A 13,584-nucleotide genomic window follows, 5' to 3' on the forward strand; every position below is an offset into this window, starting at 1 on the left:
TGGTTAAGCCTGATGGTTTTACAATTGTTTTCATAATTTTTTTTTAATGTGGATTTGAATAATTCTGTATTGACCTTTTCCCAGTACAAATTCGCATGAGCTCATTTTTCTCTGTCTTTAAAAAGGGAATATAAAAAATTTCTTGTGCTATTGCTTTGTACTGTGTACTTTTGAAGAAAATTAGCTTATGTGACCCAAAGGCCTATACAGAAATATCGGTAAGTCTATATTGTTTCCTTATCAAAGACACACAGCTAAAACCAAAATTTGTAAAAGATTGGATTGATAATTACTTTTAAATTCCATTCTTCCTTAAAATTTACTAAATAATTTATTCATGTATGAATTATTTAAAAAAATATTGTTAAAGACGATTTTAGTAGGCAGCCAGTGATGCATTCTCATGAGATCATTAAAGCAGATTCAGGCCATTTGGCCCATTGAGTCTAGTCTGCTCCGCCATTCAATCATGGCCGATCTTTTTTCCCCCCTCTCAATCCCGTTCTCCTGTCTTTGACACCCTTGCGAATCATTTTGTTTGGGTGTGGAGAGGTTATTCCATAGTTTCTCTCAGAGATTGTGATGAAATATAGTTTGAACATGAAGCACCTTGGGATAATTGGACTGAGTACATCAAACCCGTTTTTTACATTTTTGTTGCAAAAATATTTTTTTAAATGTCGATGTGAGCTACGTCCCACCAATGTTGGCATACCATTTGAGATATAAAGTTATGGTGTGTCATGTTTGCATACCATTTTCCTTTATAAATGTGAGCATAAAAATTTTCATTCTGGAAAGGCTGGCAGAAAATTCTTCTGCAATTGCGAATTTTAATAAACAGATATTTCCAAGGCACAAGTGGAGTAGAGTGGGCTGTAATATATTTTACTTTAATATGACACTTCCAATTCTAAGTGTGAAGTGAGCAGGGCTCTTGAAACGTAGTTTAAATATTCAGTACAAATTCATGCACAACACATTAAAAGTAAACATTTTAATTTGAAGCTGCTTAAATAATGTCTCTGTAATAGGTGCACATTAATATTTAAGGTCAAATTCATTTTTAGAAGCTAATAAGAATTTGTAAAATTGCAATGCAAAATTTAGCAAATGGGTAAAATTAGTAAATGAAGATGAGCAAAAGAAAATTATATGATTAATTTGTAACATGAAGTTAAAATTATAATAGTCTGTCGTGCAACAAAAAAAAAACCCAGGATGAAATATATTGACCGTACCTTTATAAACAGATTAGAAATCTGGGCAATGTTCTTGATGATCAGTTCTACTCTTATTAGATATCAAAATGGCACAGACACATTTTAATTTGATATCGTGGTATTGTAATGTTTCAAGAATGCCTGCTTGATATTTCTTAGGAATGGGAAGTGGAAGCGGTGGAAAAGATGGAGGTCCTTTGAAAGCCCTCTATCGACAACAGACCCAGTCAGCCTTCGAACACAGGGTAAGCAGATAGTTTATTCAGCATTTTTCCTTCATAGATATTGTACAAATGTTATTTGGAAGTGGGTTTTTTTAAGGATATATTAGTGACTCAAGATTTGCCATGTGCAAGGGTTATGGGGAGAAGGCAGGAAAATGGGATTAGGAGGCAGAGATCAGCCATGATTGGATGGCGGAGCAGACTTGATGGGCATAATTCTACTTTTATAACTTGTGAACGTGCATAGTTTATTTGCGTTGTTCAATAAGTGAGACATTCTGAGCCACATGGTGCACCTCTGATTTAATGAATGAATTCTGCATTTAGTTGCTTTGATCTGATTGTACGCACCATTAATCGGACGTGATTTTGTCAACTAGATTATCCTTACTTTTGCAAATGTCTTCACCGCTTCCATTTTTTTTCCTTCTGCACAGGAATTTCCCTTTTTCACTCTCACAACTTTCCCGCCTGGGTTTCTCGTTCATGTTGGTGGAGTAGTCAGCGCCAGATCTGTGAAGCTACTGGACAGAATCCACAACCCAGGTAAGCAGAACATTTCAGCTAGCATCACAGGACAAGAAAAATACTCACTTCATTCAGGCTTGCACAATGAAAGCTCAATCTGTTGGCGTCTTGACAAAATTGTTCACAGGACAATAAAGTAGTAAATTGGCCCAATGTGGCACACACATAGTATATTGATTTAAATTTCTCGTGGACAACCAGGTGTACTTTTTAACAACTTTTTTTTCCGTTTTAGTGATATATTAAATAATATTTATTCCTCCATTATTCTATGCCAAATGCGGGTAAGTGGGATTAGTATAGATAAGGTATCTTGGGCAAGTTGGGCCGAAGGGCCTGTTTCAAGCTGTATGACTACTACGACTCTATTAAATAAATAATGTGAACTTTACAACTTGGCATCCTTGTTGTAATTTGAATGTTCATTTTGGAAATAATAGTGGTTTGTAGAAGTACTTCAACTGTGCACAGATGCACAGAGTAACTGCATCTCTGGAAAACCAAATACTAGATTTTAACATTTTTAGAATTTTTAATATTCCAAAAAGATTATTAAAGTTCTCTCAACTCAACTAAACTAAACACAACTCAAACTCAAAATAAAATGTATTAATTAAATTAGGTGGTCGGGTCCTCAAAACAGTTTGAGAAGCTTATAGAACAACAATCTGCCACTGACACCAACAGCAAGGAACGATATGAGTACCCGCGCCTTTCTTGTCTGCAAACACAGCACTGGTTACCAAGGAATTGTGAATAGTAATTTGGTGGTCAGCAGAACTAAAAAATTCCTGATCGCATTGTAACGACGTCTACAAAAAAATCAGCATCTTCCATCTTCAGCAGAGGTTTTTGAAAGTACCTATTTAGTATTGAGCATTAATACCATCAATTAATTAATTACATTAATAAATTCCCTGAGTTACTGGACAGTTGGTCTGTTTTTTTTCCTTTAGTTTATTTTAGTTTGGAGATACAGCATGGAAATAGGCCCTTCAGCCCACCGAGTGATCACCATGTGGCGACCAGTGATCACCCATACACTGGTTTTATCCTGCACACAAGGGACAATTTACAGAAACCAATTAACCTACTAAACCTGCACCTCCTTGGAATGTGGGATGAAACCGGAGCACCCGGAGAAATCCCATGTTTTCACAGGAAGAAAGCGCAAACTCCACAAACTGACAGCATCCGAGGTCAGGATTGAACCCGGGTCTCTGGCGCTGTGAGGCAGCGGCTCTACCACCTGCACCAATGTGTTGCTCCATTGACTGTCCTTTTAAGTTTCTTTCGCGATTGGAAATGCATGTCGCATTGAAGAGTACATTTTAATACTCTGTCGGGTGGTTGACACTACTTCTATGCAATACAGTCATAGAGTCATACAATGCAGGAACAGGCTCACCTGTCATGTCCATGCCAACCTCTTTGCCCATCTACACTGATCCCATTTGCTCGCACTTTAATGCTATTTAAAATGCCTGTCTAAATGTCTCCGGAATATAGTGATCATGTCTGATCTCCCCTGCCAGTGAGTTGCGGGTATCAACAACTATGTGTGCAAAATAAAATTCCCTCCCAATCCTCTTTAAAACTTTCTTTCTCTTGCCTTAAATCTGTGTCCACTTGTTTTGGATGTTATTCTTCTCAATAAGAGTAATAAATTGAACATTTGTTTCTTTTGCTGCTAATTACGTGCTCTTATCATTGTTATGTTTAATTCTTTCAATGGCAAGGGTAGTACTTAATGCCAATTGTAAGGCAAACCTTCTCTTTGAACAGCTGAATTATTTAAAACACTTTGATATAATTGAGTAGTTTGCCACTCCATTTTGTAAGGCAGTTAAGAGTCAACCACAGTAGTTTTGAGACCGGAATCTCACATGGATCAGTTCAGGTAAGGGTAGCCAACTTCCATTCCTAAAAAGCACTAGTGTACCATTTGGGATTTTATAACCAACAAACTTCATGATCACTTACTGTTATCGGGTTTCTATTTCCAGACTGTCTTCTTTACTCGCGAACTAGTGGAACTTGAAATGCATTCTCTGAACTGTTAACCCTGATCTCTGTATACTAATCCATTGAATCTAACTACTATGCCAGCACACCATAAACCTTGAGCTTTGGTCAAATTTTTTTTCAATTGATTGCCGAATTCATTATTAAAAAAAACCATCATGATAACTTTGTGAAAGGACGACAAAATAATTTAAAATTTCACATTAAATTTAATTACATTTAAATGTATTAACTACTTTTAAATTTTAAATAGTTAATAAACACTGAAAAATATATATTATTGTGGATTTTATTTTATTGAGGCAGTGTAATTCCAAATTCTGGCTTTGTGAGAATATGACGAACTACTCCAATCTTTATGTATTTAAAAATCTAGTGTGTGCTGATCTTGCTTCCAGTTATATCCAATCCTTTTTTTCTTACCTCCCTCAACTGTATTATTCATGTTGGCTTCTATGCCAAGAAATCTCAAAATATTCAGAAGTAAACCTTTTGATTATTAAAATCACAAGCCTTGCCAGGTTTTTGATATGCCAACATATACGTAGATCCTGCAAATACAATTGAGCTTGGTGGCTGATGTACCTGTCATGATATTTTGTTCGTATATTTGGACGTGTAAAATTTAGAACTCTCCTTGAATTATACTTTGTACAAAGACGTACGGGTTTGTAGGTTAATTGGCTTGGTAAATGTAAAAATTGTCCCTAGTGGGTGTAGGATCGTGTTAATGTGTGGGGCTCGTTGGTCGGCACAGACCCGGTGGGCCGAAGGGCCCGTTTCTCTAAACTAAAATAAACTAAACATTTAGTTGACCTTTATGACCTGTAAATAGCCTAGCCTGTATTTCTATGCTAAGATGTAGATTTTGCAAATTTTACTTTTTTAATTATTTCTGCAGTTACCTGCATCTAATGTATTCCCTTTTTATCTGGAAAATGGTTTTATGTCCTTGATTATTTTACCAGTGCACTACATGCTTTCATTGGGAGAGGTATAAAAATGTTATATTTTTAGTTTCAATTATTTTGTGAACAAGTTTTCATCCAGAAGTAATGAAACAAAGGAAAGAAACCAGTTGAGCTTATATAAATTTATCCTTGCCCATTATCAATTTTAGTTACTCAAAAGTTGTTCTTAATCTCTAAGGATTTGAGCTTGCAGTACCCTCTTCCGTTATAGGCTAAGTTTATTAATTTTGCATGGCTGTGAAACTTTTAACTTTTTGAAGAATGACTTTGGTTTGAAAATGTATCCAGCTGTGAGTTAAATTGCTCTCCAAATGATTCGATGAATGGGTAATTATCTTTGCCCGAGTACTTTACGAACTGTCTTTTTCTGTTTTATTAAAAAATCGAAAGACAAATGCAGGTTCTAGATTCGAATAGCATGATCTTTATTCTTTGCCCTTTCTGGATGAATGTACCTCTATTAACTCTATTGTCTGTGTCTTTCCAGTTCATGTCAAGTAGTATTGTCCTCGTTGTGCTCTCTGTATTGCTCACTCTGACCTACTCCTATAACTGATCTACTAATTTGCTGTTTTGAACTCAGCCTTTGTCGGAATTATGGGTAACACAAGATCATACAAACTGCTAGACTGGAATAGTTTCAATGCAGGTATTTTATAACTTCTTCAACATTACGCATACTGACTGAAATTATGGCAGCTCAGTGAATTAAAACTCCCATGGCTTCATCACTGCAACTTTATGATCGGCAAAAAATTTTAAAAAGCGTACCGATTGGGAGCGCTGAACATTTGTGGAAATAATGATAACCAAAACAAATGTTCTTCAGAGGATAGATCAGAACCATTCAAGGAATAAATCGCAGTTTTAAATTAAAAATAATAATTTCTTGTAGTTCATGCACTCAATATCTAGTTGGTATTGTTATCAAAGCAATTTATAACTATAATTATTTGATTCATTTAGTGGACACAATTTATAGTTTTAAAGGGTGATAATACTAATTAACTAAGTGTTTCAAACAAAGCTTTACTGCATCTCGAAGCTTAGTGAATCTTGGCATATTTAATGATGGAATCCTAACCTGGACATTCAGATCATATAATTAAAGTTTCTAAAATAATGGACACCGTCTGACATTTTTGATCAGTTTATGTGCTTATTTCCACTACCCCTACCAAAGGCCTGTATTGAACCAAGGGTGTGGTATAACCTAGAGCTAATTTTGATGATGACGGTGAATTTCTATTGTATAATATTCTACTGCATCTGGAGGCTATGACTTCACCTTTGTTTGTCATTGTGAAAGCTTAATATCAAACTGGAGAAGTTATCCTATTTTATTTTAAAGTGTTAATCAGAATCACATTTTATTCGCCAAGCATGTTTTGGTGAGGATTTTAAGCACTAGGGATCAGGTGAGGATTTTAAGCACTAGGGATCTTCAGCACATATTCAGCATCAAGCATTCTCGGATAGTTGATAAAGCATCTTGGCTGGGAGCAAAGGTGACATGAGAACATAAAATCATTGGAAATCAAAATGTGTGTCCCACTAGTTGGACCCACTCCAGTGATTTCACAGCTCAAAGTCCACTAATAAAACATACCAGGATTCTATTCCTTATAGTGCAGGAGGATGAGGGGTGATCTTACAGACGTGTACCAAAATCATGAGAGGAATAGATCGGGAAGACGCACAGAGCCTCTTGCCCACAGTAGGGGAATTGAGAACCAGAGGATATAGGTTTAAGGTGAGGGGGAAAAGATTTGATAGGCACCTGAAGGGTAACCTTTTCACACAAAGGCTCCATGGACGAGCTGCTGAAGGAGATAGTTGAGGCAGGTACTATCGCAACTTTTAAGAAACATTGAGACAGGTACGTGGATAGGACGGGTTTAGAGGGATATTTGCCAAAGGCAGGTGGAACTAGTGTAGATGGGACATGTTGGGCGGTGTGGGCAAATTGGGCTGAAGGGCCTGTTTCTATGCTGTAAGACTCTATGACAATCTCGACCTCTCGGAACTCTTAAATGCCAGTTATCTAGCTATTGTGTCCATTAAGGTCCTACAACTTTGCTTTAATCTCCAACCAGCTGAACAAGTATGCTGTTTCACTGTCTGTCCAGCACTATCCAAGGCTATTTCTCTTGGGGATTATGAACCGTTTTCTGTAGGTTAAATGTTCGGCAATCATAGGCACGATGGACAGCAGATGCTGGTTTACAAAAAAAGCAGTGCTGGAGTAACTCAACGGGTATCCCATATCCCCCTCCCCCTTTCCTGTGCCCCATTTTGATGCACACCAATTTCTCCCACAATTCCAACCCCCTTCTCTCCTTCCCCTCCCCCACCATCCTCTTCCTCCTATATCCCTCTCTCCTTATCTCACAGACATTTGTCTTTTCATCTTTGGCCTTTGTCTGGCATCTTTCAGTCAAACCCCCTTTAACTGTATTCACCCATTACTCAGAGGCTTTGTCCTGTCCCCACCTCTCTTTTACAGCTTTCTCACCCCCACCCCACCTTACTCCTCCACTCCAATCAGTGTGAAGAAGGGTACCGTCCCAAAACATCACCTATTCATGACCTCCAGAGATGCTGCCTGACTCGCTAAGTTACGACAGCACTTTTAATATTTTTGTTAGACCTTTTTAGCCTGCTGTTGGAATGCATCCACTTTCATTACCCTGAATCAAACTTAAATTCTAGACCAAAAGGTGAATGGTATCTAGCTTGGCTAGGAATTTCCTGGAGCACAGGATATCTGGATTCTCCAGCTTTTCCTTTGGGTCTAATCTCACTGGTTTGAATAAAAATTAATTATAACTTGCAGTAATCCAATTTGGTGGCATTATATTAAAATATTAATGAACTCTTCTTACAGACATTTTTTTTCCAATTTCCAATGTTTTATAACACAACAATAGAATCAGGATCAGGGGTGATCGTTTAGTGCAGGAGTTGGTGGGAAGATCTGACTTTACATTACAGCTTACAGACTACATTACAGTCTCTCAACAGTAGCGCCCATACGCATCTTACTTTATAAGGGATCAGTATTTCCTGAACAAATTGGACAAGTAGAGCAAGTTTTCTGGGCAGGATGGTAAATACGGGCAAAATGATAATAGATTGTAGCAAATCTAAGTTTGAAACGTATCTTAACACTATCCAAAGGAAGAGTAAAGATGGAGATTACCTATAGATACCAAATGCTGGAGTAATGCAGCAGGTCAGGCAGCATCTCTGGAGAAAAGGAATAGGGGATGTTTCAGGTGGAGACCATTCTTCAGACAGAGTCAGGGGAGAGGGAAAATAGAAATATGCAGGGGGATTTTCATACCTCCAGTTTCCCTCTCCATCTCCTCTGACTCTTAGTCTGAATAGAATAGAATAGAATGCAATTTATTGTCATTCAAACCTAGGTTTGAACAAAATATCATTTCTACAGTTTTTTACATTACAACACAACACCACAACATTACATTACATCACCAAGAAGAGGTGTCTCGACCCAAAAAGTCACCTATTCCTTTTCTCCATAGATGATGCCTGACCCGCTGAGTTACTCCAGCTTTTTGTGTTTATCTTTGTAAACCAGCATCTGCAATTCCTTACTTCATACTGGAGATTACCTATGATCTTTGTGAATGATAGAATGGGTTTGAGAGGCTGAATGGTCTGCTCCCAAAGCAGACGATCTATGCCACCAAGCATCTCCAGTGTTTTTCTACTCACCAGATTGTCACAACCACTAACCCTTTCTCGTAAAAACAGAACATCCGGGAGACATTCAACATGTTAGGGAGCATCTCTGAAGAGAGAAACAGTTAACATTTCCAGTAAAGACCTGATCCGTTATTATTTAGACAAAATCTGTGCCTTAGTTTTTGTAAAAGGTGCATCAAACTTAAGTACATAGTAGTGAGAGTTAACATGCATGTTGTGCTTGTATTTTGTCTCCTACTTACTCCTCCTCTCACCCACAGCAATAATCTGTAGGCCCCAAGCTGTTTAGTCTAGTTTAGAGATACAGTGCGGAAATAGGCCCTTCGGCCCACCGAGTCCGTGCTGACCAGCGATCCCCGTACACTAACATTATCCTACACGCGAGGGACAATTTACAATTATTACCAAGCCAATTAAGCTACAAACCAGTACGTCTTTGGAGTGTTGAATGAAACCGGAGCTCCCACAGAAAACTCGCGCAGGTCACGGGGAGAATGTACAATCCCCATACAGACAACACCCATAGTCAGGATCGAGCCCGGGTCTCCGGCACTGTAAGGCAGCAGCTCTACTAGTGTGCCACTGTGCGGCCCTGACAAGAATATTGTGCACAATATTACCAAGCATGCACATCCCAAAAACTGGTGGACACAGTTTGAGAGAGGCCAAAGGCCATTAGCCTGTGAAGGATCAGAGCTTCTACCTTCAGGGAAAGGGGTAGGGATTTACGGAACCTAGAGGATCAGGTTGGGTCACTGGATGAGGTTAGAGTATCAGTCACAATCAAATTATCATGCTGCTTTTAGTAGTGGATTCAAGGGAGGCCCTGTTGTGTACTGTAGCACATAGGCAAGCAGTAAGTTGCAAATTCTGAAGGAAATCTCCCTGTGGAAGGATCCTGCTCTTGACTTAATAACCACAAGCCTGGTTGAACTGTTCACCTTTAATTTGCAGGGATTTGCACACATAAACCTGTTCGGATTATGTGCATAAATTGAAGTGAATGATACCAAGCTCTACTGCAATTCATTGACGCCATTTGTGAATTGCCTCTGTGTATAAAGTTGTAATACACGCAGGGCACCCATGGCAAATAATGGGTCCAATGTGTCTTTGGTGCAGCACACAGCCCCTGCATGCAGAAACATTTTCTATAAGATTATGAATAAGCTTGATTGAGCTGATATCAAGGCTCCCCTTTCTCTGCTAGCTACCCCCCTGCCCACTCTCTGTCTTTCCTTAGACAAAAGCCTAACACCATTTGAGTGTTTCATTCTAACTTTTGTGATTCTGATATCATCCTCCTAAATCTTCTACGCATCTTCTCCAGCTCCTCCATATCCCATTTTAAAAGAATACCCGGAGTATTGTTGTTTTAGTTTATATTTAGTTACAGCATGGAAACAGGCCCTTCAGCCCATTAAGTCCTCACTGACGATCGATCACCCGTTCACACTAGTTTTACATTAGAACACAACACCAACTTCCAACACCATAACATTACATTACAACACCAATTTACAGAGGCCAGTTAACCTACAAACCCCGCACGTCTTTGGAGCGTTGGAGGAAACCCACTCTGTCACAGGGAGAACATGCAAACTCCACACCGACAGTCTCCGAGGTCTGTATCGAACCCAGGTCCCTGGCGCTGTGAGGCAGCAGCTTTAACAGCCGCACCACTGTGTCGCCCTGCTGCCAATCATATCCCTCTCACCTGTATCCACCTATCACTTGCCAGACTTTGTCTTTGCCACCAGAAATCTCCCCCCCCCCACTGAAATTGGGGTGTTTTTTACCAAAATATTAAATGTAACTTTGCTATTATTCAAATAATTTTTTTAACTTTCGGAGACACAATTAACTGCAGATGTTAGTTTACCAAAAAAAATCACAAAGTGCTGGAACTCAACAGGTCAGGCAGCATCTCAGCAGGACATGGATAGGCGACGTTTTTGGTTTGAAGAAGTGTCCCAACACAAAACCATGCTCTTCATGTCCTACAGAGATGTTGCCTGACCCAGTGAGCTGCTCTGGCACTGTGTTCTTCAATTACTTTTATTGAAAGGCTCAATTAACTGTTTTACTCTTTCTGATCGTTCTTGAACCTCCCACTTTTTATTTGTTCACAATAGGACCCCATCTAAATTTTTAATTTCAAAGGTGTTTGGACCCACTTTACTTTTCCTGTGAAAATAGACCAAGTCATGGCTTTCTTTACACTTGGGTAGGCCAGCACAGTGCGGGTAAGATTGTCTGCAAACGTCCCCAAGTACAGGAACAAAATGAGGCAGAAATCCTGACGTGTTTAGGTTTATTATTGTCACGTGTACCAAGGTACTGAAGAACCAAGCAGCAGAAAGGAAATACATTTGTCAACGTACAAGGCAGCGAGAGTCCAGAGAAATGGGTGGAATGGAGAAGCATAATAAAAGTGGAGTAGGATCAAGGGGCAAATAAAGAAATGGATAGGAAAAAAATATATTTTTTAAAAATATATAGATCTACTTCATAATCTGTTTTGCCCACACAGATATAGTTAAGGAAACGACATGGTTTTTGTTCAATTAACGATTGGCTTGAGTGGAAAGATTTCAGTGTCCCCATTATTTATTTTTGCTTTATTACTTCAGAATGTCCTTGAAAGTATATTTTTGCCAAAGAACTAAAACAATTATTCTTGTGTTCTGGTTTGGGTATCTTTGGGTAACATGTCAAAGCCGTTGAAAGAAGATATATTCTTTGATGTTGCCAACATTTGCCATGCTTTTACAAGGGTGTTGAGATCGTTACTTTAACCATTTCAGTGAGCTGCCATGGTTTTCTGTCTGTTTTGTCCCATTCAGTGAAGCATGCTCAACATGCCTAGTTTTTTTTTAAACTTTGTTCACTAGGAATTGCCTTTTTAAACTTTTTTTTCGCTTCAGCAATAAAGCATTTCCAAAACGTGCACATTGTTGAATTCAGCTTGGTATCTGGCATCACACTTATCAAGTTATTAGCTATTCAGCTTTGAATTTGTGTACATTTAGAACTGCATGCTCACTTGAAACATTATGGCTGGAACTGTATAAAGGCTGCTCTTTCTAAACATCTATATTTTAAATTTGCACCATTATTTTGTGGCAGAGCGCAGATTTTGTTTTGCATTTAATGCTTTTACAATTGTACACTTGAAAATGTGGCGTTTATATCCAAAGTTCTTACAGGATGAGTCAACCAAGACTTAACTTCTCGTATCTTAAGCTGCTCTTTCTTCAGCTTTTCATAGTTTAGAGAATGCTAACATAAAAAACATGCTGACAAACTTGTGGGTGAAAGTTGCACCTTTTAACCAGCATTTTGCCTGTAAAACTGCAGCAAGTTAGTGTTTCACTGTTCTGGTCCCAGTGCATTTGACAGTTAAACATTCTTCACTCTGTAGCCTTTCTCTACAAATATATCCCTGGCAGGGCCGGATTTACCTATAAACTAGACAAGCTTAAGTTTAGGGCCTCGAGGTCTAGGGGGGGGCACCTGCCGTTCAACTCTGGGCGGGCCCCCACTCTCTATCTCTCTCTCTCTCTCTCCATCTCCCCCCGCTATCCGTGTCTGGGCCGCCGGGCTCCGCTTGCTCCTCATCCGCCGGCACGGCAGGCCGCCTTGCACATGCGCATTGCTGCGGCCTGCACGTCCTCCCCCCTGCACATGCGCACAACCACGGCCAGCACATCATCGTCCGCCCTGCGCATGCGCACTGCAACGGCAACTGGTCGGCGCTGGGCACTTTCTCCCTCGCTTTGAATTGTGGGAGATTTGGCCGCCTCGCCACCAGCGCTTAAAACCAACGCGGAGGGGGCCTCACAAGTGGAACAGCTTAGGGCCTCTCTTCATCTAAATCCGGCCCTGGTCCCTGGCCTGTTTTGCTAAACGTTACATAGTAACAAGCAGAACGATGGTAGGTTTGAGCTACTCTGCCTGAAAGGGTCAACTACTTACATTTCCAGGACATGCATATCTCTGAAGATCTGTCCTGATCCCAACACATTAATGCAGTTGTAAACAAAGCCCATCAATGTCTCTACTTCCTTGGAAGATTGAGCAGATTCAGCACGTCACTGAATATTGTCTTGAACTTTTACAGGTGTACAGTAAAGTGCATATAGACTGGTTGCATTATGACCCAGTTAGCCAACGTGAACGCCCAGGAATGAAGATGATTACAAAAAGCGGTGGACAGTGCCCAGCCCATCATGCGTACTGATCACCCTACCATCAAAGAGATCTATAGGAGGCACACCCTCAAAAAGGCATCATCATGCCATCCTGACTACGCTCTAATTTCACTCATGCCATCAGGATGAAGGTACAGGAGTCTGACAACCTTGACCTCCAGGTTGAGGAACGGCTTCTTCGCAACAACCATTCGGCTATTGAACACGACAAACAGCAACTGAACTTTGAACTACAAATTATCTTGGTTGCTCAAGGGTCTTTGGGCTTTTTGTTTTGCACAAATATTTTTTTTGTTTCTTGGACTTCAGTTTGTTTTATTCTCATATCTATGAGTATTTTGATTATAGACTGCTGCTGCAATTAAGAATTTCATTGTTCCATACAACACTCTTGACGTGCATGCGTGTGTATGCATGTGTTCAAAGAAATGTGCACAGGCCTAGAGGCACCCAGAGCTCTCCATTTATTTTTCTCCTTTTGAATCTCCAGTTCTTTTCAAAAAATCATTTTGCGCATTTACACATGCGGGCGCCAGCGTACTTTGCCGCCATTTCCTAAGTCCAATCATACCGAGAGGACGGACCGGACTCTGGAAATGGCGCCAAAACACGGTGGCACCCACATATGGAAAAACAGGGCCCTCGTGAGCAAACCTAATGGCAACAG

At 39.6% G+C, this 13,584-nt stretch overlaps 1 protein-coding gene across 8 annotated transcripts in view; it reads left to right on the forward strand.

The window, feature by feature from the left end:
* c2cd5 (C2 calcium dependent domain containing 5) overlaps positions 1-13,584 on the forward strand; it is a 119,503-nt gene that overhangs the window by 43,559 nt on the left and 62,360 nt on the right. For all 8 annotated transcript variants that reach the window (XM_033039470.1, XM_033039462.1, XM_033039463.1 and 5 more), the window contains 2 exons: positions 1,383-1,468; positions 1,885-1,993. In XM_033039470.1, the coding sequence (XP_032895361.1) occupies positions 1,383-1,468; positions 1,885-1,993 (195 nt within the window). The remainder of the gene's footprint in view (positions 1-1,382; positions 1,469-1,884; positions 1,994-13,584) is intronic.

The sequence above is a fragment of the Amblyraja radiata genome, chromosome 21 (genome assembly GCF_010909765.2).
Source record: "Amblyraja radiata isolate CabotCenter1 chromosome 21, sAmbRad1.1.pri, whole genome shotgun sequence".
In the NCBI taxonomy this organism is placed as follows: domain Eukaryota; kingdom Metazoa; phylum Chordata; class Chondrichthyes; order Rajiformes; family Rajidae; genus Amblyraja; species Amblyraja radiata.